The sequence below is a fragment of the Odontomachus brunneus genome, unplaced genomic scaffold, assembly GCF_010583005.1.
Source record: "Odontomachus brunneus isolate Ranch 3 - 2012 unplaced genomic scaffold, Obru_v1 Obru_scaffold_106, whole genome shotgun sequence".
NCBI classification, from domain to species: Eukaryota; Metazoa; Arthropoda; class Insecta; order Hymenoptera; family Formicidae; genus Odontomachus; species Odontomachus brunneus.
The window spans coordinates 722,854-748,513 of record NW_022639556.1 but is presented as its reverse complement, the minus strand read 5'-3'; the positions used below and the strand labels follow the sequence as shown (position 1 = coordinate 748,513).

At 38.0% G+C, this 25,660-nt stretch overlaps 1 protein-coding gene across 1 annotated transcript in view; it reads left to right on the top strand.

Annotated features, from left to right (window-relative positions):
• The first annotated feature begins 4,334 nt into the window (after positions 1 to 4,334).
• LOC116849101 (protein tipE) overlaps positions 4,335 to 25,660 on the top strand; it is a 29,183-nt gene continuing 7,857 nt past the window's right edge. The window contains exons 1-5 of the mRNA XM_032825906.1: positions 4,335 to 4,778; positions 8,997 to 9,350; positions 13,696 to 13,971; positions 15,086 to 15,279; positions 20,907 to 21,226. Of these exons, the coding sequence (XP_032681797.1) occupies positions 9,146 to 9,350; positions 13,696 to 13,971; positions 15,086 to 15,279; positions 20,907 to 21,226 (995 nt within the window). The 5' untranslated portion in view covers positions 4,335 to 4,778; positions 8,997 to 9,145. The remainder of the gene's footprint in view (positions 4,779 to 8,996; positions 9,351 to 13,695; positions 13,972 to 15,085; positions 15,280 to 20,906; positions 21,227 to 25,660) is intronic.

Below are 25,660 nucleotides of genomic sequence, written 5' to 3'. Positions count from 1 at the left end.
ATTCATAGAAAGCGTTGAATACGTGGAAGATGATCTTTAAGATCAAAGTAATTTGGAGATAACACACCTTAAGCTTTCCTCCTTAATAATCTTTAGTAATTCTTAACAATTATTTCTCTTTAATAATTATAACATAATAAAGGTGCTTTTGATACCATAATTTCCTTAAAACTATTACTCTTTACTCTTGACTCTTTTGCGATCATTAGATATTGAAAGTTATAATAGCTAAGAAAGGTATTCAGTAATATCTTTGTATAAAACATCAGGTCTCTATAATTCCCGAGTGCTTTCGCTGTGTAAACAATAAAAAGAAGATAGAGTCTTAAACAATAAAAAGAAGATAGAGTCTTAAACAATAAAAAGAAGATAGAGTCTAAACACACACAGAAAGAGATAAAAGATGTATTTTAATTATTTTTATATTTACATAGCTCTCTACAAGCTCACTGAGACATTTAACTTTTCAGTTTAAGCTACCTTTTTTAGATCATCCCTTTTCTTTGTAGTATACCATTAATCTCGTTACGACAGAAGGAATGAAGAAACAAAGTGGCTTTGTCGCTAATGTGCGCGAGAGTCGCGCAGCAAGCTCTCATATTTAAATCTGTCATGACGTTTGACGGTAATCGAGAAAATAGGTTTTTAATTCGCATTTCCACACCAACTCGTTCTCTTATTTGAAATTTTAGTATCAAGATATTAGCGAGTGCTGTGCGCTCGCAAGGTAAAGGACCAATACTTACTTCTGCTAATTAATTTTACTTTAAGGAAGAACGACTTCACAACCATCGGAAGTGCGGTAATTTACCCTTTTAACGATTTTTGTTTCAAGATTCTGCGACGTTTAGAAGTGAAGAAATCAATGTTTGCTTCGATCCACGCTCTCGACCACTGGCTTAACGCCACTGCACGGAATCAGTCACGTGCAAAGTGACGTTGCAAACAAGCAGTGCAAATAGATAGCAAATCAGTGGCTGTGGGACGAGCTCTGTAAGACAATCTGATTAAGAAATAATCTACAAAAGTAGATTGCAAAATAAAAAATATTACGGTTAATTTGCGAACTAATGATCATTGAGACTTTTCAGTTCGCTTTTACAAATTCTATTAGCCAAATGAGTCTTTATCTGCAGCTTAAAAGTTTTGCAGTATTTTGCAAAATTTTGCAAATATTTTGCAATAAGATAATATGTTTTCTTCCTCAGCAAATAAAGTTGTCAAGAATACTAAACTTTGAAGAGTTTACTTTGTTAATCGGGAACAATAAGCAGCGGAATCGATAAAAATAAATTTGTGGACGAGATGGACTTCTCTTATGTTATAATGAACCATTGCCACTCTTTAACTTCACATAGTGCATTCAGAGTCGAGTACACTTGTTCTCAGGTGTAGTTTGTTGTCTTAATAAAAACAGTTAGTGGTGTCCTCGATTGCATAGAAAAGGCTAAACAATATAGAAAAATAAACGTTGTACGAATTGCAGCAGATTAATGTTGCAATTTTAAACAGAATCATAAGATTCATAACTTGCTCTCGTAAAATTCGTAAGAACTTATGAGTATACCTACAATTCTATATGTATCGTATATCACTCGAAAATATTTACGATTTCACGTAATTTATAAGTGATTATGCAACATATGGTACGTATAGAATTGAAGATCTATTCAAGTTCTTTAACGAATTTTAAGAGAACAAGTTACGAGACTTACGATTTTGTCTAGAATTACAGTATAAATCTGTTTAAAAAAAAGCTCAGAATACCTTTATATTTCGTTACCAAAAATTCTGCAAGTTTTACTACGTTATCGTTCAATGAAAAGAGAGGTGTCAACATATTAATTTCTAGCAACGAAATACGTTCATATTTATTCTATGTAACACGAGCCTGTAATCCATGCGGATACTTTTATTTACCGTTTGCGAGCGAAATCCAATTTCTCTAATTAAACTTAAACGTAATTCGATTTGATAATAGGGAAATACAAGCCCGCGTCCTACATTTCGCTGCTGCTAGATATCGAAGGGCATATACAATAAACGAGCGTTTCTCGTGTTAATCGAAGCCGCGACGCGATTGACATCCTTCTTAATGGCGTTTGCACAATTTAGCGTGACGTAACTGACGGAAGCTGCATTACGCGATAACCGACGTTTTCTTCGTTGTCAGCGCGAGATGAATATTGTGACGCTGTTCAATCGATCCTTACGTCACTCGAGAAATAATAATAACCTTTCGCGTCACTTGAGAAAATAGCACTTGAAAGATGCTAATTAATGAACGAGTGCTTAAAGTAAGTTTTCGTCGCCTGTATCCGTGCGATATATCGAGAGCGCGACCTGTCGAAAATTTCTGCATCTTCTTCGGAATTTCAGCGAGAGGCTTAACTTCGTTTCAACCACGCCGTCGCTGTTCCAAACTCTAACTATACCAGGAGTGCCTATTGGTTTCCGTCTTATGCTTCGAGAGCATCGGCCAGAGACACCAGGCAGAGGAAAAATGAATATAACTCAATGAAAAAATGATCAGATATGAAATTTGGCGCGAGATGGCCATATATAATCATACATAATTATATATGTTTGTGCACTATTATCATTATCGCCGTAATTACTGAATTACTCTGTAGCATTGTAATTTATTCGAAATCATTATTCACTACTGAGTAATAGTAATTTATTACTGACTTACCAATAATACTTTTCTGTAAGGCCACATTAACCTAATGTACCAGTAATGTACTTCTCTCTCTTTCTCTCTGCAATCGTACTTACCATTATACCCCGCACAGTATTCCACACAATTATTCATGTTTCTTGTCGTTTATCATTTGTATATAAGTCATATATAATTATATATAGTTCATATATATTTTTATATAATTATATATATAATCATTTTTCTTGAGACGTTAAAGAAGATGCGTTTCTTCTGTGATCGTTATTCTAATCAAAATCAAATAATGGTTTTTTTGAGATCTAAATCTATTTCTTGAATAAACAATGTACAAATACGGCTTTAACAATCACAAATATTAGTATTTGTGAAGTTTTAGAGGATAGGTAAGATCAAGTTCCAACAGAACAGAGATAAATTAGATAACAAATAGAATTACATGTTGTGTACACGATTCTTATACCAAGCCGTTGTTTAACGTAAATTCCTCTCACATCCTTTGAGAAACAATTCCAAGAATGTACTCGGGATTAAGGCACACGCGGGTTATAACGGTGGGGAGCGGCTATAATAGAATCTCTGATATTTCCTAGCGTTGAGGCAGAAATACAAGGCTGGATCGATGCCTCCACGTTCGGCTCAATTTTAATTACAATCGATTCATTATCCTTATCTATGGTCGATCCTTCGAAATTCTCGGCTCGAAAGCTGCTTGTCGCGCTGAATAAATAATAAGCGAAGGGGTGAAAGACGAGAAGGAGGCGGAGAGAAGAGGACGAGGAGAAGAGAGGAATGGGAGACACGAAGAACAATTTCAATGAGAATGAAATGGTTAAAACAATTCCAATGAAATAAAATATCACACGGAGAAATACAAAATGTAATACAAGAGGGTAAAATAATATATTTACTGTTTCCGACCTGTATAAAAGTGAGATACGTAATGTCCCGAATCGTGCTCTTTATATGTGCATTAATGTTTATCATTGTACGCGGATGCAGATAATGCATGTACAAATTACACAGTACAACGCACGCATGAAACTCGAACATTTTCAGTTATAGAGAACATTATCTCTCTCTTTCTCTTCCGCATCATATTGGGTCCCATCATACTTTCGTATACCTGCCCCCTTTTCTTTAATTAAGAAATGAGGATCTCCAGGTATCATTCTCAAACTAAAAGAGATTCACCACACATGGCGAAGAAGAAGAAAAAGATGCGAAGAAGAGATAGCTTAAGTATCGTTTGGGATAAAGCTCGTAGGACAGTTATAGTGATATAAATCGCTAAACAGCGAGCAATCTGGCGGACAACAACAGCAATAAATCGCGCGCCGGTGCAATCGCGCGGAGGAAAGGGCGAAGAACGCTTTTCGAAGAAGAAGCGCGCGAGGTGATCGGGGCTTACGGGGGCCGCCCCGGACGTCGACGTGAAGCGACATCGTCGTTGTCGTCGCCGACGGTGGAGGAGGCGGTGGAGGCGGTCGATGCCACGAGAAGCCGTCGCGGCGCTGCCGTCGCTGGAAAATAAGCTCGCCCGAAAGCTCCACCGACTGCAGTAGCCCGGCATCCGTCGGCGCCGCGGCCAAGACTAGAGCTTGCATGTGCGGAACTCGCTCTACCGGAAAAAAGCTACCGATGGAAGCTCGTCGCTGAAGGCGCCCGCTATGCGGACCCCATCGTGATCTACGAATCGCGGGACGATACATTATCTGCTTGTCTCTCTCCCTCTTTCCTCTCTCTCCTCTCCCTCTCCCTCTCTCTCTCTCTCCTCCTCTCTTTCTCTCCTTCGCATTATCTCTCTTTCTCTTTCACACGCGCGCACAGACACACTCGCACACCCCCTCTCGGTTTATCTACCCTCGGCAGCGGCCAGGGCGTCGTGACGAAAGCGTCGCAGTGGTTCGCGTATCGCGGGAACAAATGTGCACGGTGGACAGCAGTGTGACATAGTGCGGCGAAGTAGGAGACGAAGAGATCGGCAGGAGGGCAGGGGAGCGAGGAACGCGGGAAGAACAGCAGGAGGTGGATGACGATGAGGGGACACAGGAAGAGGGCGCCGAGCCCTGATGAATTCGCATCTTCTACATAGGGGGTACCGTCCGCGTGTCGACCCCGAGGGGGGATGATCGAGCTTTCTCTGTGTGACACGCTCCGATTCCGAGCCCGAGAGGCTCGCGAAATCGTCTGAGATCCAGCTGCGCGCTCGAGACGCCTCGGCGGAATGGAACGGCTCGGGGATATCGCGGAATATCGGGCTTCCCTAGGAAGGTCTAAATTTTTGCGGGCCGTGCGAAACCCATTTGCGAGTAAATGCTCGAAGAACGCCGTGCGGGATTACTATGCTCTGCCTCCGCGGGGGTGAGTTTGCACCGTACTAAAGGAGAGCTTCTGGAACCAGTCGACGCCTGAGACAGTCAATCTGAAACTTTCATTCCGATGATTGCGGGGGAATACTTGCTCCTATCGATTATTTCTCTGGATGCCGAATGCTTCCGAGATTGGTTCTTAACGTGATACAAAGTTATCTTCGCGTAAGCTCGCTCAAACTGCACGAATAAACGCTTATATCTTTAAGGGCCGATTGTTCCAACCTTTTAGTAAGCTACCTGACAGTTAAATCATGTATCTATCTTTGTCCAATTTCAAGAGAAAACGAGAACAGACATATGATTTAACTGTCAGATAGTTTACCAAGAGGAACAATCGGCCTTAAAGGAATCTCAGGAAATACAATACGTGAATAGCGGGATAGCTGCGTAAATAAATCTCCTCGTAAAGTTGATGATTCATATTAGAGTGTTTTTTTGAAGAGTACGTGTGAATCGGGTTATTTTTTTCTTAATATTTATGATTATAATCGACGAGAGATTGTGGTGATTGTAATAAGATACTCTTTCAAAGTCTCATAGTCCAATACGAATCGTTAATGACTTTGAAATAATCGTGACTTCTATTATAACAGACCCCCTTGATATAAAAATTGTATTAGACCGAGGGAAGGTTAGATAGCTCGTAGTATAGAATAGGTTACAACCCGCGACATAAATCATGCATTAGAAGTGCAACGGGTACAAGGAAAAGTTGTCCACTATAGGCAACTTTTGTGCACGCCGTAAATGTGTAGTCTTTATTTTGAATTAAAAGTTGGGAGATTAAGAGTTCTTCGAGCTTCGACGAGAAAGAACAATGAAACAGTAAACGTAGCAATAAATTTGCGGGGATAAATAGCAGTTGCTAAATTTTGGCGGTCACAAATAATATCGCGCAAGTTGGCGTAGATTAATTATTGAACTCATAAATGGCACAAGATGACGGCAATATTGAAATTGCTAGCAATAATTCATTACTTAAATTACGTTATTTTTAATCAAGTTTCAAAGACACAAATCCTGTCTTGTCTATTATAATGTGTAAGACTTCTTTCATTGGCCGCTATTTCTGAACTTTTAAAGCTTCTAATTAATTCTATAATAATAATCATAATAATATACTGTTAATAACAGAGAACATATCAACTGCGTAGATAAGCGCTTATTTTCGAGCTCTGACACAAAGAACACTATGTAGAGTCCGTAATCTCTTCGATTAAACGACTCCACGTGAACTCACATAAGCTTGCTTAAAGCTCTGTATAAGTTTCATCTTTATCGACCCTCGTGCGACGCACACACATTTACACACGCACACACATATCCACAAACGGCGACAGCAATCTATATTAATAAAACATAATAACATAAAGCGACATTTTGCGTTTTGAAGCACTCACCAACCTTGACAATGATCGCTTCGTATCGTTTCGTTCCGCTCCGAGACGTCGATAAATCCGGCACAAAAATTGTGCCGCATGAATGAATCCCTCTTTGACGAACGAGCGATTTAATGAGCGACCTTGATACGAAAGGCTTCCGCGGATTTTAATGAGTACGGATTTAGTCTCCTGGATCTTTGTTACGGATCGACACAAATATAAGAATCGAGCGAAATTTAAGAAGTTTATTCATCAGGTATATATTTCGAAGGGGCGCCCAAGAGGTATATTGAGTGGCGCATTAAGAAAGGTATTCATAAATTCACTATCGAACAAAATTGCGTTTTTATATATTTATTTCACTATTTAAATAATAAATATTGTCTTGAAGCTAATTTCATTACACTATCTTGCCATGTTTTACTCACAAAGAAAATACTTTGCTGCTTGAAGATTATAAGATCAATTTTATAGAAGATTTCTTGTTAATTGTAGGGAAATAAACCACCTATATCAAACATTAAAACTTTTCTAAAAATCATACAATAATAAGCACACAATAATAATCTTGCATAAAATATATCTTGCAACCCTCATAAAAAAAAATATTTTGGCATTTGTTTCATTCAAATCGGATAACGCCTTCTATAGGAAACTATAAAATAAGTTGATTACACCCCCCCTGCCGATAAAAAAAATATGTACGTGTTATTTTTCCATACACTGTAACATATCGAAGGTACCCAAATCGAAATAGGATAGCAAGGTACCTTTCCTTATTAGTACAATGCTGCACGAAGCATAAAACAACAGTTGAGCTTACAATCGACCATTGTACAAAAACAATATAGTGAATACTGTTCTTTCTTTTATGCCACGTTTTTCAATACGTAACATTTATAATGATAAATTTTTTATTTGAATTCTATTATTGTTTACAAAGTTATACTGGAACAGTCATTTATATTCTTTCTTATCGATTACACGTGCAACATTGCAACATTCAATATTAACTTTCTCACGAATAACAAATCGTACCAAGCTTTAATCACGAATGCGGTTTATCGGTGTTATTTTAAATTTTTATATAATTTTAGACATTTTTTGGTTTAGATGAATAAACCCCTAATGAGAGGAATCGACAATACAATTATCAAAGTAAGGAGCCGTCTATTCGCTGCGCAAATATGACGGAGATCGATTTATACGACTAGGTTTTGAATGAGTATTGTTCTCCTCGTTTATCTATAACGAGAATCAAACGATCGCGTCATTGTGCCGAAAGTGGACGGTGCCGTCGTTGTAGACCAAGTTGGGAACGTGTAAACAAAAAGTAGTAGTTTCACATGTTGCTTCCTACAATAACCTTTACGTATTTACAGCCGCTGTATAAAGTCATTAGACCGCGCGGAACCGGCGAGTCATGAATATCTGAAACGTCCGTTTTTAACGGCTTTAAGTAGTATGCTTATTTCAAACGGATAAACCGGATAACCTACTTTTGGATCAAATATTTATGCAGGTCGGACCTCTTTCGTCATCGGAGCATGAATTTTTTCACATGAACTCGATCTTACTTGTCAGTCATGCAATTTTTCCCTTTAACCCTACAGTCGTCGCGCTACTTTTCGAACACGAGTCGACGCATATCTTGAGAGATCCCGATATAAAAAATTATTTTATATCTTTTATGTTGAGAACTTAAATATTTTCTTTGTTTAATTAGGTTTTTAGATTCATGTAAAATATAAGAAAAGACTATTTTGGATATAATATTCTCTTAAAGACCCCATACTGTAGGGTTAATATGAAATCATGTGAAGTGAATAATTTTGCAGTACTTGGAGATGATTGTAAATCCTTCCCTCCAACGTAAATTCGTGAAAAGTGGACGTTTTCGTATATTTTCAAGATTAGATTTCTTACTTTTCACGAATTCACACCAGGGAAAAGGATTCACGATTAACCCTCAGGTCGTATCGAGTCGAATCTACCCCCAATTAGGAAGAAAAAGGGATCAGAATTGAATATCACACGACTAACTAATCCGGTTGGTAAATACAACAAAAGGAAAAAAGGTTACACATTGCACGCATTGCCGACAGTATTGATTTTGCCTATCTCCACTGTCATTCGATCCATGCACGTGCGCCTAGCTTGTCTAGCCGCGGAGGCGCTGAAACAACACCATGTATACATACGTACGCGCGCATACAATCTACCGGCATTATTAAAACTCGTGCTCTTTTATCATGCGGCCGAATGCACAACCGCAAAGGAAAAATGTTTAATCGATACGGCGTACGTCGCTTAAGGGCGATCAAGATAAATGGCCCTCGTTACACAATGCCTACAAAGAGCGTCGCTTCTGGCGGGAGCATTCCAGTGCATACTATCCCTCGGGAATCCCCGTGACAGGGATCATCTCGGGTGTGCCGTGACTTTCCGCGGGGTCTTTCCTGGTGAAAGCGCGCGCGCACAACACACACACACACAAAGAAAGCTCGACATGGATCCTCCCGCGGAAACGGAAGACAAACACTCAAGACTTGCCCGCAGATCGTTCCGTCTCTTCGACGTCCGACGTGACGACGAGCAGCGAGCACGCCGAGGACGACGACGACGACGACGACGACAACGACGCCGACGACGACCACGACGTCGCTCAGGAGCCTCCACGAAACCAGCACTGCCGTTTGTTCTCCGAGATGGCGGACGAAAAGGAGAAGCAGACGTTCATGCAGAAGCTGCTGTTCTACACGACCGCGTTCTTCATCCTCCTCAGCACCTTCAGTCTCTTCGCCTTCCTCTTCTTGGTCCCCTTCGTTATCGACCCCGCCTTCACCACCATCTTCATGCAGTTTGACACTCGACCCGCCTTGTGCGTCACCATCGACGTTGAGTCCAGAAGAGGTGAACAATCGGCACCCTTAATTCTCACCCATTCTCTCTCTCTCGTCGTCGCTCGTGGTTGCATGCTTCGTTGCTGATGTGTACACCACTGTGTGTGCTCTCTCTCTCTCTCTCTCTCTTTTTTTCTCTTTGCCCTTCTCTCTATTCTTCTCTCTGCATCTTGGAGATTCTTCTTTCTTCACGCTCAATTAGCGGCGTGACCCGACGCATTTTTCATTTTTCTGTGTTTGTATATGTTGGCGCATGTGTATCCCCCGGTACGAATGTATACTACGATTTGTGCTTGTGTGTGTGTGACGAAGGGTTCCTTTCGACGTTGCAGAAAAGGATCGCGCTCGCAAATTGCGTTTAATTTCTCCCAGTAAAGAAGAGAGGAGTATTTGCGATTTTATGAAAGGAAATGTAAATCGTATCGTTGGAAAAAAATGGCATTCTCTTTCCTAAAGGATATCTGTGTATCGTAGTATAAACTTCGCGATAGTATCAAAAAATGGCGAAGATAATAATAGAGGCGGACAACAGGAACTGACGTTAATTCCGACGTACAGAATTAGGTCAACGTCAAAATATACGATTTTCATGAATGATTGGAAAGGCTATTTGCAGATCGAACAAAAGTGGTGACGAAGAACACCAGCGCGGGACAGCTGACATTCTCGTGTTTAATTTAATATTCAACATGTCATTATATAGTCTGTACATAAAAGTGCATGTCTGTTTTCATTTGTTATTGATAAAGTCCCAGAAATATCAAGTTGGATCACGAAAGACCCATCGCGTCTTGCTCTCGTTAAAAAATTTAAAAAATTAAAGAAAGTTATCTCGTCGTGATTGCTTCGTCCGTCATTCGTCACGTGGGGAATGTTTCACCTCTCAACTCACCCACCCCGCAGCATAATAAATTCCACGGAGTTTGTAACAAAAAAGTCTATGAATTTTTTATTCTCCGATGGCACGCATTTGGCTTTCATGTCGTGCCGTCCGCACATATGGGAGCACGTAACATAAAAGTTTAATACTATCTTATAAATTTTAATTTGCTGTTGGATGGATATCACGATCGCGACATGAAACGCACGGAAAACATTCGCTTTTATATGCTCGAAAATGGAGCGACGTTTCGCGTTTCGCTTCTCGTTTCGATTCTGAGGGCGCCCGTCAAGAGAACCAACAACATTCTTTTCCTTTTTTTTCAATATTGGACATTATTATTCGCTTTTACTGTTCTCGTGAGAGTCGATCGGAATTTAATTGATTCCCCGTCTCTTCCTGAGAACAGAATCAAGGAGAGCATCGATAGGATCTCAAATATTTTAAGGAGGTTGTAAGGCAAAATGAGTTTCTTAAGAATTCATTGAAACTTGCATTACATGTATAAATGAAATATTATCTAACTGCCCATCCAACCAGAAAAAGGTCCAATTCGAGAATTGAGATATTTAGTTAGATAGTTAATTTTTAAACCAACGTTGACATTTTTTAGACCTTTGGAGTTGACATATTTTTTTAAGTTTATTATAAACTAAAATTATAAGTTTTAATAAAAAAAATTCTATGATATTAAAAACTAACATACTGACATTATAGGGAAAGGTGCTGTACCTTGAACCTTTTCTGACATTTCTACTTTTAGTTATTTTGATTCAACTAGTAATACTGAAGGGCAGGAGGTACATAGAAAAATACATGGCTATAACTTCCATAGGTAAAAACTCTGCTGATAAACATAATGAATTATCACATTAGCAAAGCGAAAAAATCACTAGCGCTGAAATCAATATGGATCAAAGGTACAATAAATCCAGCATTAAGATACAGCATCTTCTCCTACAGAAATTCCAGAATTATTGGTTATTTTGTTTGAAAAATATAACGGTGAGAAGTTTATAATAATCTAAAGACACGTATATACGTATTTAAGCATATCTTATATACTTCTTTTTATTACTCGTGCATTTCTATTAGTTCAACGGATATACAAATAAAGCATTGATAAGAAAAATGAAAGAACAATATTTTACTTGTAATATTGTGTATATACACGGTATCCCAGATCACCATTCTTTCAAATTTCATGAGAGCATAAAACGGAGATGAACATAAAAGTCTGTTATCGTTTGCAATATAAAAGTTAATACCGTTTCGCGATATTCGTAATAAATCTCGAGATATCAATTAAAGAAGATTAATCATGTGCGATATGGTAGATGAACTGCAGTAGCACCGTCTACCATTGTATATTTATACATTGGGTCAAACTGAACAAAAATGTCCTACACATTTTGCGAATAACTACATAGATTTTTAGACATTAATTAAAATTTGTGCGTTATCGCGCACAACAATTTTCTTTCATGAATAATTAAAAATCTATGTGGTTATTTGCAAAATAATAAAAGGTTTTTTCGTTCAGTTTGACCTAATGTACACAACAGCAAACATCACCACTACAGCTCATATCGCGCGTGATCATTCACTAATTTTCTTTAATTAATATCTCGAGATTTATTACGAATATCGCAAAACAGTGTGAGACTTTTATGTTTACCTCAAGCTGCTTTAAGTTTGAAAATGATGATCAGTGACACCCTGTATATCTATCTCAACTTTGTTTCAAATTAACATTTATTACTTACAAGGAAACCCACACAAGTGTTCGCCTCCGATTTTCATAAACTTGTAATATGTTGTACTTTAGATAAAAATAACAGATCAAAAAGATACAAAAATAATAGATATAGAAATAAGATATAGAAAATAACAGATCGAAAAGAATAAAAGATCCAAAACAGATACGTTTTTTATTATATGTGCCCTTTCGCAAGTTTAGGAGGTGAAATAGCTCTTTGAAGAAAATCGGTTTTTTTTCATTCGAAGGAAATATAGTGAAAACTATAAGAGATAGAAAAAAATATTTTGAATAAAAGTTAAATGGTTTGAAGAGTACTTTACAGAAATTATTTTAATAATTATAATAAGAAGAAGTAGAAGGGGAAATATTAATAAAAAAAAAATTTTTTTTCAAATAATTTCTGTACTCTTCAAACCATTCAACTTTTATTCAAAATATTTTTTTTATCTCTTATAGTTTTCATTATATTCCCTTCGAATAAAAAAAAAACGATTTTCTTCAAAGGGATATTTCATCCTCTAAACTTGAGAAAGAGCACACAATAAAAATGTATCTGTTATTTTGATCTACAGCACAACATATCACAAGTTTATGAAAATCGGAGGCGGACACTTGTGTGAATTTCCTTGTTAGATGATGATATGAAATCGAACGTAATTCTGTTCGATGGATAGTAAGTTTGTAAGTGGTCCCCCTGATACGCTTCTGAAAATACGACACTGAGCCTCATAGCCTCCTTAAATAATGTTCATGGCGACGGTTTTATGTCGCGACACAAAATAGGAAAACGCGAAAATGTCGAAAGTCGAATCGATCATCGCTAGTCGAGGAAGACGGTGCAGCGGGTCGAGATAAGATCGATGCAACTGGTGTCTTTGTGGTCTTAGTGCTTCCGCGACTTGCACTTATTCGAATCTTCTCGTGCCACCTCGATTCTCCTCTCTTCCCGAGTGTCAATAGGATGCAGATGTTGTCCACGATCGAGCATCACAGTGGAGTCTCGTGTCAACATCGTTGCGAATTACATCACGACGCAAAATACCTCGGGTGATTCGATTCTTTACTTCAGTGTCTTCACTGCGGTCGTATCTCTGCTCTTCATTCCGTGTGCATGGACGTTTCTTTCCTTTGTGTCACGCGTGGTCCGCCCTCTCTTACCTTGCGTTGTGCCCGAGTTGTCGATGTTTTGAACTACTGACGTTGTTTCCTCATTTGAATGTTCACGTTCGTATATGATGATTCTTCGAGATATTCCTTGAAAACCTTCAAAAAAGAAAACAATAGCTAACAGCTAGGGATTTCTAAAAAAAAAAAAGAAAAATGAAAGAATAAACTAATAATTAGACGAAAACTTGAATACTTCTCCGTTGAGTCATGAATAGTTGTTGACAGTCGCAAGTCTTAAGCTCGAGTTTCACGAGAGAGCTTTTGTATAAATCTTCCCACTCGCTTTTTATATAATTATCAATTATCAATGTGTACTCACTTCTTCTATAACTGTGTTCACGTTCAACTCTCAATCAACTCTTACGTCTTGATGTGTGTATGGTCATACTTGCTATCTATGTATGTATGTATGTATGTGTATGTATGTGGGTGGGTGTTTTTTAAGATACTTCTATGTGTCACGTGTGCGTGGGTGTTCGGTGTATATCCGTGTTGCGCTTGAATTAAAGTTCGCGGCCGAATTCCATGAATGATCGTTGAGTCCAGGTGCGAGCAATTGCTCATGGACATCCTGTAGAGAGGGTTGTACTAAGGAGCTGTACGATTGCACGCAAATACGCGTCAACTATAAGCTACCGGGTAACGTGTCCGAAGGGCCGGATGAGGAAGGTGGAGCGGCGGGAGGTGTCGAGGATGACGAAGAGAGCAAGAGGATGCCGCGTTACGAGCGTTCCTTAGGGAACTTCGGCGAGTACGTCGAGGGCCTCGAAGAGGACTTCGATGAGGAAGACGAGACCGGACTGCCGAAACCTTACCCTACAGGTACAAAGATGTGACCGCCGTGGATTCGAGAACCGAGAGATAATTGCTTCGCAATGTGATCCCCTGTCCGCCGTCTGGCTCTACTTCGCTCGTGTCAGTTTCTCAAGAGTGATTACGTAGCCAGTTAGGAAATACAGCCCGTTGTAATTCTGTTTAATTGGTATCTCGCGTATCTGACAACGTCATGTAGCGTAAATGTGAATCCTCTGACACAATACAAGTCCTGTTCTCCAGTTGTGTTATCCAGTCGGGATCCAGTCGGGCTAAGAATTTTTCAATGATATAATTAAGGCTCCTCTGATCCCCTTCGCAAGCGAAATTCTCGATTGATGGCGTCAGAAGCGAGAAAATGAATGACCAAAATTCTTGCACGCTGCTTTAAAATATTTGAAAGGTTACTTGAGATGAACATTTGAGCATACTTGTAAAATACTACGAAAACTATCCTTTTCCTTTGACAGTCGATAAATAGCCGTAAAATTAACATGATAGGCAACTTTCTTCTTTACTTCTTCTTTTTTACGGCTGTTTATTAACTGTCAAGGGAAAGGAATAGCTTTCTCTCAGAGCATTTTGCAAGTATACTCAAACGACCCGAAGTGTTCTTTTATTCAAATATCCTTTTATTTGAAAGTGGCACACAAGAATTTTCAGCGTATCATTTCTCGTCTCTGGCGTCACTATCCAACATGGCCGCGGTGAGTGCTCAGCAGCTTTAATATCATTATAATTTCATGCGATTTAAATGTTAAATGGGTAAATATCCTTCTCAAAATTTTATACAAATATTGCTCAGTTTAGCGCATCGAAAAATATGTTGCAGCATCGCAATAATTCCAAAGCTCACAACATGTAAAAGAGAAAGCGTTATTACCAACAGATACGGGCTTAATAGATACAGCAGAGCTGGCGGGTCTGAGGGATGCGATAACTGTTATCTGCTTTCCGTCCGGCGAAGCTTGGCGATTTATCACTGAATGAGAGAAAGCGCGCGCCACATTCGCGAGTCGTTATATGCGGTTTTCTTTTATCCGGTTTGTCCGGTTTGTTCTTCCGGTTCTCTCCCTCGCTGGAAGGCGTCCGTCGCCGAACAATAACGAGGGGAAGTTCGCAGGTCTCATGGGCAACGACTCCGTGTGGTACTTCACCGGGGCCAAGCTGTTCCCCAACGTAAAAGGCTGTGGATACCCTCCAATGCTGAATTGCAGTATTTTCTACCGGCAGTACGCCAACATAGGGCAGAACTTTAGCTGTTACTACTCGAAAGTGGACCCCGGGATAGTCATCAGCGACCTCGACATGTGGCAGGTCTCTTACACTACTGTATACTTTCCACGCGGGCTGCTTCTCGAATCCTTCTCGTCTATATACACACAAACGCATATACACATTTCATCTCTCACTTCATCACCTCTTTTGGGATTCCCCATCAAAACTCGTATCGTATGAATTCCTGTCGTCCTTCGCTTCGGCATCTGTCGCGAATTGACGTGGCTTTAGCTCCCGTAGCATTATAACCTGGTGACCGGGTTATACTTAACGATTTGCCCCCGTATATCGGTATGTGCGAGTCACGCGAAAGTGCTGTGTGTGACTTTTGCCCGAGTTTACGCCGGGAACGAACGAACGCGCACTTGAGAATCGATACTGCGGCTACCTATCGGGGACAGGGTGTATTATGCAGCCAAAACCGTTTTATATATGCGTTTAAACAAGTTATCGTAGTAGGGAGGTTTGCCCGATACGGAGATTTGCTTATCGGGCCTTAATTGGGGGATACGGTGTCATTCAATCTTGTAAGTCGACCGCCTCTTTAATCACGACTCCACGTCGCAAAAGCGTCTCGCAATTGCTTCTGCAAGACGCCAGAGATCGATCTTCCTGGAAGATTTCTTTGTTAACCCTTTGCGTTGGAATCACGTCTCGCAGATGTTCGACTGACTTTTACGAGCCAAACTCTTCAAGCACGTCTCATATTAATAGTTGTTACTTGAAACTTGCCTCAAGCGAGATACTCAAAGAAGATACTTCGAGTTTAAAGACATCTGAATTCTTCAGTGGAATCGCGATTGTACGTGTAACGTCACGTGCGTCGTGTGATTCAACTGGAAAATTCAAATCTGAGTGGAACAAGTTTCGAGTATCAGCTATTTAACGAGATTCTAGTACTATTCTCTAGTCATCCAGTATTTTATTAATGGAATCATTTAAATGACGATTATAAAAATAATTTTACGGTGATATTAGTTAAAAGAAATTCGTAAATCTCATAACATGTAATCGCATTTTATTCTAAAAGTTGTCAAATATTTTAAAAAGTTATTTATTCAATTGAATAAGGTTATTATTAATGATGGGAAAAAAATAAACCCTCCTAATGATGAGGGTTAATACTATAATAATGTATATATAATAAATAATAATGATTATTATAAAAAAAATTTAAAATTAGTAACGGTAACGACGTTACAAGTAACGCATTACTTCCCAACTCTAATAATTTTTACACCAATCTAAATTTGCTTACAGCAATTAGATACAATTAGCAAATTAGATACAACTAAACTGCTGCTGTTGTAAATTTTACGTACAATTTTATTAGATATATAAAAGATAGATATAAAAAAGTCAATAAATTTTAACTGTGATATTTAAAATTCTATTTGGAATTCTATTTGAAATTCTATTTGAACTAGCAAAACATTTTTTTGAGTGAAGGATACGATAGTAATCCACACGCAAAATAATTTGCTGGTCCAGCAAATTTTCTGCTGGTCTAGCAAAATCTTTTCGTTATTATATGGACAGCAAAAAGATTTGCTAAGAGTATTAATCATTATTTGCTGGATATAATTTGCTAAATCTACAAATTATTTTGCTATAAAAACCATAACGGATTTATATAAACAATTGCAATTTTGCTCCGATAACAAATAAATTTGCTAAGGATATATTATTTTGCATCAATAGCAAATTAACGTGATTCTTAGGATAAATATACTCAACAAATTTTTTCTATCTTGGCAACGAAATTATTTCTGCTCTGATAATGAATAATTTGTAAAATTAGTTACGTCAACAAAATTTTTTTGATGTTACTATGAATATGCAGTAGCAACGACGATTTTGCTAAAAGAGCAAAATTATTTTTTTCCATGCAGAAGTCAAACCAAAGATCAATTAAATAAGATGACTAGATCTCCTAGACTCAAATTTAAAACACTTCATAAATGAATGGAGCGGGCTAGAGATAATAAAAAATTATTTACATATATATCATTATATATATCATTAAAATTATATATATATATATATATATATATATATATATATATATATATATATAACACAATATTTTGTTTATAGACATATGAAAAATAACTTGACAACAATGAAAGCCTGCTGTATAGAATGAAAATAGAAACTATTGCAGAGATAAAACTTTGATTATTTTTACTTAAAATAAAGAAGAAAAAGCAAAGCGCTGTGTTACTTTTACCAGAGATATAAACTTTTTTTAGAAAAATTGTTATTTTTGTCAGAAGAATTGTAAGAACTCTTTAAACTGGAGCAAATCGAGATAGTTTGATCGAATCTGGCATAAATCAGCATCCTGAATAGCATTTGAAAAATCCGGCATAAAAGATGGAAAATTGGGACATCTGATCATTTTAATCAAATGCCAAAATAAGGGGTTAATCGTCTTTAATCGGACGTTAGAACGTTCTCTGCCACAGAAGCGATTTCTGCTTATTCGCGGCAACGGGAACGTAACGATATGCTTCGAGCGTATCTTCGTATCCGCGCCATCGACAACCAAAGGTTGCGGAAGTTACGCCGAGAACAGATCTCGGCTATGACCGTTGCACGCGAAAGATGCAAACGATCGCACCGCGGAAGGAGGATTTTCCGTGGTGCGGCGCGGCGCGGCAAAATAGCGTTACGGCGTTACGGAAATGCGACCGTCCGCGCGCGGAACGGACAATGCATTTCAAGCGGCTGAATGGCCGGCCGATGACAAAGACGGAAACCATCGTGGCGCGGGGCGGCGCGCCGGAAGAAAAGAAAATTTCTGCCGGCGCGCAGAAATCCAATTTCCACACGGGCGTGCGGCCGGCGGTGCTATTATAAAGCGCCGATAACATCGACGATCCCGGAAAAGCCCGCCGCTGCTCTCCGATGCTACGAGCGCCAATCCACCGAACGAATGGACGACAGGAAGAAATAGGATCGCGTGTGGCGCGAATAACATCGCGCCGGGGTGCTCTCTCGTGGGTGCTCTTCCGCCGAATTTACGGGGGTGGGTCGCTTTAGAAGATTAGCCCGGCCGCGTTTCTCGACGGTGAGACCGCTATAATGACATCGGGGAAGCGTTTCTCGCAATTCCTCCTCACGGACGATTGTAGAGGCCGCAAAAGTAATACCGAATTACTTCTCACCGGCTACCCTAAAACATCTAATTGTGCACCAATCTCTACCAGTTAGCGCGCCATATATGATTCACTACTCTTACTGTGCTGGTCCCTACTCGCTGATTACGTACTGCCGAGTGCGTTCCCAGTAAGTAGTGACCTGCATCGAGTCACTACCCATCGAATAATAGCCCTCACCTGATTTTCTCTTATTTTTCGATCGTTGGCGATTTTAAGACTCTTGGCCTCTCGTATTGTCTATCTCATTTTAGTAACGTCATTTTAGGAGCGAGAAAATGTATGCTGAAAATTCTTGCAAAATACGTTAAAATAAAAATATATATATATCCATAAAGTAACATTTGCAATCGATTAAACAAATTTGTAAGATATTCCGTGCACTTCCCTTTTGCTCTAACAATCAATAATTTGTCGTAAATTAACATACAATTCATCTTCTTAACTTATTTCTTCATCTATTTCTATTCAGATTAATTTACAATAAATTATTGATTGTCAGAGCAAACGGAGAATGTACGGAATATCTTACAAATTTGTTTAATCGATTGTAAGTGTTACTTTATGACTATATATATTTTTATTTCAATGTATTTCACAAGAATTTTTAGCATGCATTTTCTCGGTTTCGACGTCATTAAAAAGAGATAGATAATGCGAGGGGCCAGGAGCCTTAATACGGGATATTCGGGTCATCTTGAGAAATCTACTTCAGTTTACAATAGCGAAAAAATAATATAAGTTGTGTAAATTGAATTGACGCGTTAAATGGATGTTGTACGGGGGAAAAATGGACATTCTTTTTTGGAAAATTTCATAATTTTTGATACATTAATCTTTAAATGAGATTACATAGCGTTAGAGGTAAAGATAAGTTACTCGAATGTATTTGATATGATTCAAGAAAAAACATCCTTATTCTTGTCTTTCAAAAATAATTAAGCACAAAATATTGGATTAAGAATATGATGTTTTTAAATATCGGAAGAATATATCGTTAACATCAAAATTATATTATACTTCTTTTTATGAGACTCTTACAATATGCAAATAAAATTATAATATTATTGAAAATCAGGATTTTCAAATTTTCTTAACGAAATTAGATATCATTGTTCATGTATGAAACAATGATTATTAATTTAAATATATTAGTTTGAAGGGGAATGCTCTGAGGTATAACATATATTTAAAAATGTCACATTCTCAATCCAATACTTTGTGCTTTTCATTAATAAAAATTATTTTTGAATAATAAGAACAAGAGTTCTTCGCGTGTTGAAGATTCTTACGAGTAACTAATTTTTGTTTAGCTATGTAATCTCATTTAAAGATTAACATGTTAAAAATAAAGATATTTTCCAAAGAAGATTTTCCTTTTTTCTGACATTAGATACTGACATAATACAGCTTTCATATTTTGCACTGTTTTTCTATTTGGTTATATGTAGTTAACAATGTTTGTACAGAGTAAAAGTATAAACGTCAATAAATAATGAAAACTCTAAGAAAAACAATAAAAAGAATAGGGCAAATAAGAACCTAGATCACGATTTTGGAGTATGTATCGTTTATATATAATTCAAATAAACAATTGAGAATCACGAGTAAAATAATTCAAAATAATATATGTGAGACGATCCACATGCTGTATTTCTCGTGATAGTCTGTTTCGAAGTTATGTACTAAACATGAAAAAGGCAACCATGTGTTACTCATAGTCACAAATGTCAATGAATATGAAGTACTCTATGTTACATGAAAAACAAAAAGAGGTTTTATAAATTTAAAAGAATTTTTGATATAACACGGATTATTCCGCCATTCATTGATATTTGTAGCTTACACAACCAAATTAAAGAAGCAGTGCAAGACACGAAGTTGCATTACATCGGTATCCAGCATCCTCTTAAGGCTCCTGGGGAGTCACATCATCCATCTGTTTTTAATGACGTCAGAAGCGAGAAAACGCATGCTAAAAATTCTTGCAAAATACGTCAAGATAAACAGATATATTCACAAAACGACATTTGCGATCGATTAAATACACCTTTAAAATACTCCATACACTTTCCTTTTATTCTAAAAATCAATAGATAATCGGAAAATTAATATGACACGATAATGAGGAAATTAGATTAAAAAAGACGATTGCACGTCACATTTATTTTATAATTATCTGTTGATTGTTAAAACAAAGGAAAGTGTACGGAGTATTTTAGAGGTGTACTTAATCGATCGCAAATGTCGTTTTGTGGATATATCTGTTTATTTACTTTGCAGGAATTTTTAGCATGCGTTTTCTCGCTTCTGACGTCATTAAAAAGAGATGGATGATGCGACTCCCCAGAAGCCTTAAGTGCGACTCAAACCAATCACTTTTAATTCGCGACTCGATCAGCTCCGCGATCTGGTTGCGATATTTTCTCTCCAAATGTCGATGTTTAACCGAGTAACAGTTGAGTTGGTCGCATATCAACCCTCTGCCTTGAAACGCTCCCTCAGGTGTACATGAACCTTGTGTACGCGATGGCGATTCCGATACCGTCTTTCATAATCTCGGTGATATACCTCACCATCGCCTACTTCAAGATCTACAACGAAGACGAGGAGGTCCTTGTAGGCAAGGAAGATGGCGAGGACGGGGTGGAAGGGGACGAGGGCAATGGTACACCCTTGCCACCTACGAGCGGTGCACTGACGCCCGGAAGTGAAGCCTTCAGGGAGGATTTGGCGAGCTTCGGGCACCAACTCAAGGTCGCGATGGCCGACGACATCAGCAGGGAGAGCCTCGATGGGATTCCCAACTCGCTCTCTGTTCAGGGGTAAGCACCGCTTCGAAAATCTCATGATATCGATTAAGTCTCGAGAGGTGAGCAGCACGTGTCGCGACGTAAGGAGGCTCTGTGCCGGCTTTGTTGCCCACTCATATCTCGGCTATCGATCGTCTTTAAGCGTTTACATCTTCGCGGTCCCTCGTAGGGCTTCGAGAGGGCTTGCCAAGCGTTAACTGCAAATAGACGCAATCGCCTTACCGCAATCGCCAGCGATTTAGAGTTATTTTCTAAGAATGCTAATCCTGTCTAAGGTAAGGCTGCTCTCACGTGAGCATAAGAATAATACGCTGTCTTCAACTATCGCAATGTGGCATTATAGGCGATGCCGAACCTAACGAATTCTACCTAAATCAAGAGGATGAAATTAGGGGGAGATGGAGTATTTAGCTTTCATGATAGTCTATATTTTCTGCAGAACTTTAGAGAACAATTATACAAAATTTAGTTCAGATCGTACAAAGGATTTAGAAGTTCATAGGAAACGTGAACAGACAGACGAACAAACAGATATCCTATTTTATATGTATATATTTAGTAAAGGGAACCGAAATATAACGAAAAATTATCTTTATTTTACATTTTGATACCTCTTAATCTGACATATTGTGTATACAAAAACAACCTCCATGGCAACTTTGCCCTTTTTTTATATAAGTAATTGAAATGGCACAACAGTGTTTAGATCTCATATTCCCATCAACTATAACTTTATTTTTAGCGCATAAACCGAAAGTTCTCTTTCCACTAGTTTGCGAGTAATTCAAAATTAAAAATCAGATGGAATCGATTTTTATGTACCAGATTAGGAATTAATAATAGATTACTCGTTCACTGTCACTTAACAATTGTCGCAAAATTTATTGTCGACAAAATATCCATCACGTATGATGCCGTGATTTTCTTTTTCTAATTTTTTAAAGATAAAATATGGATTATGTGAAATGCGTGATAGGCGTTTGAACATTCATGTGACTTGGGAAAATCGCAGAAATGTACTACCTTGTTGCCGTTTATCCTCTTGATTCCGTCCTTGTAATCACGAGAAAGTATTTATGTCATCGTAAACGTAGCTTGGTCGTTTAAGTGCCTCTCTCAGACGCAATAATTTCACGCGAGATAGTTCTCTAAATGAACGACTGTGCTGCTGCATGGCTAGTACGCCGCGTGTGTAAATGTCATCCGTGTCCGTACAGTTTATATGCTCGAGCATGACGTTGGCATCGCACGAGTATTCAGTCAATTTCCCTCGCGGTTTGCGGCGAACCGAAGGTGTTCAGTGATCTAAGTGAACAAGTATTACTGTGTTCTGTGTTCTATGTTGCAAAATTGATTAGTTCTGAGGAATTGGATCGGTTTATTGGATTGTTCGCAAACAGCTTGAAACGTTCATGTTCCATTTATCTGAAGGAATGAGCGATTTGACAGCGAAACTTTGCGTTGCTATTTGATAACCACTGAATAACTTACTAATCATTACTCAGTAGAAATAAGTTAAATGCATACAATTGCAATTTCATGTTACGGAAGCACTGGAAAATTTTGAAGCGCTTATCAAACAAAAAAATTAGCAATATATAATAAATATTATATTACGATTAACGACATCCTATCCAATCACCCTAACTTTGACATATGTTATCAAAATTAACTAATCAAACTACGTTAAATAACATATAAAAAGTTCCAGCCGTCGATTATTGTTTATTAAAAAGTTATTATCAAGAAAAGTTTTATAAATAAAACGTATTTTTTTGACAACGTGTATATTTAAGAAAGAAATATATGTATGGTTTGACCGAAGCCTTTCACCACATACTCCCAGAAAAAATTTAATCCAATCTAAAGTTAAGCCACGTCTAATCGACTCCTTTTATCACAATTATTTTTTATTAACACTATAAAAATATTTTGACTGAGATAATATTTTTCGCAACATTTAAATCAAATTAAAAAAAAAATAATTACCTTATATATAATGGATATTAATAGTATTAATAATAATAATAGGGATAAAGGGTCGGTTTGGAAGGCTGATTCGCCGCGTATGATAGACCAGGAAAAACCGACCACGAAATACCAGTCACACGCGTTAGAGACATTGTCAAACATTATTATCCTCCTACAGTATAAATTTCAGGTAACCACGAATGGCTCTTAAAGTCTTCATTCTGTCACTTCAGTTTGAATACTAGCAGAGACTGGCTTTATACAGGTGTCTAACCTAACTTAATCTAAAAATGATATAGGGTCAATAAGAACCAAATATAAGATGTTAGTGTGTAAAGAAATTAACGATTTTTATTAAGTGAAAAATCAATGAAACATTTTATGTTTTCATATATTTTTTATTTAGTAAAGCATTTTATGTTTTCATTGATTTTTCATTTAGTAAAAATCATTAATTTCTTCACATACTAATACCTTATGTTTGGTTCTTATTGGTTCTTATTTTCCTATATCATTCTTGGAATGATAATCTCAGAATCTTTTGATTCCTCTTGCTAACTTAATCTGTATAATTTTGATATTGATATATGTTATCAAGAGATATAGAAATTGTACATCTTTTTCCAACACTATAGATGTAATGACATGGAGATTTGCCTTGATAATGTGTTTCAATATTATCGTAGTACAGATTGAATTAAGTTAAATTAGGTTTTTAAGAGCGGTAAGAGCGAAGCACCCCATGCATCCTTCTCAAATGTGCGCGGTGTAAGGAAAGTGCATTCTATTTACAAAACTTTTTTGTCAATAATTTTTTAATGAACGTTGTACGACAGTTAAAACTTTTTTTACATATTGTACAACATAATGACTTTAATAATCTATGCCGAAGTCAAGATCGTTTCAGAGGGATTCATTAATCGGAATATTTGTCTTATAAACAATTAAAAAGTAAGTAACTGTAAATAAGTAATTGAGAAAATGAACGCGCGCGCCGAGAAACAAATTCGTTACTCTCAGCTGAATCGATTTTTCTTCAAGTTTTATATCGTGAAAAGTTGACCACGCGCGTTTGACGACAATTCAGCCGACTTGAAAAGTAAAACCGCATTGCAGCTAAATCCTGTGCGAATATATCGAGCTGCTGAGGAGATTGTACGTAAAGATGTTCGCTAGAACGTGCACCTCTTCGGTGACGAATCAATCTCCTCAATGTTTGCGTTGCAGCTGTGTCACTTCATGCATGACCAAGTGGTAGAAGTAGCAACAATGCGTAATCTCTCCGTTGCAAAAAGTTCACGCGTCCGCATGTGTGCAATTCCGTTTTCACGCTCGACATCCCATAGGATCGCCTCCCGTGCGACGTATGAAGACGCGTGTTGAAAAAAAAAAGGAAGGTATCGCAGAGCTATTGTACGTAAGAATGAAACCACTGGAACGTGCACGTTGTAAGTGACAGATCGGCCGTCGTTATTCCACGTTATACCGCGGCACGTGGATTACGATTAATCGCGCGACGTGCCGCGGATACTGAAGTACCGATCGGCGGAATTGGTTACAGAAATCCTACGAGAATGGATCGTCCGATAATATCTAGTGACCGACGAGAATTCCGAACCGTGGCGATCCGAGTTTCCGTGCGACGAGCACGGTCACTCTCACGAGCTCGTGATCAAATACCGCTTTTACGATCGCGGAAGATGGCAAAAACGCAGGTAGAATGGATTCATGAGGAAAGTAGATGACCCCACTAAACCCCCATCACTAAACTGAAGCTACAAATCGTACGAAAGATTCGGCAAACTTTACGACGGGAATTACACGCGACTGATCTCCGGAAATCTCGCCGCTCCTCCTTCGACTCTTTATTTTGTATTTGTATTCTTTGTGTTCGATTGTCTATAGAACAGTAATTTGTTCGCGCGAAACTATCGACGTGTTAACGACCCAAGTAGAACCTAGGCTAGTTTTTAGCTACTAATTGGCCAGGAATTCTGATTACTGGCTCGTTCCTGGTCAGTTTGAGCAATACTTGCTTCGCCAGTAACTCGGCAGTAAAACTAGTTTTGAGCGTTTCTAATGGGCTTTTAGCCAGTCTCTGTTAGGTTTTCTAGTCAAACTTTTTTGTACAAAATTCTTTCAAATAGTTTTCATCGTTCGATTTTAATCAATGTGCAATATAGTATGTGCAATAGTTTTATCCGTATGGAAATTCCTACTCGGAATAGTCTAGATGCAAGCCAGTTTTTCTACGCGTTATCTAGAGCTTATCTTTCAAACCTGGCACCTAGCTCTATGTGTATCTTTCTTTGTGAAATCTAGTCCTCTTAGAAATATAAAAGTATCCAAGCACTAAATAACACTATTCTAGATGGCTGGCTAGAGAGCAGGCCTACCTTCTAGCCGATGCTACATTCCAGAATGTGTGGAATAAGTTATAGAAAATTATATATATATATATATATATATATATAT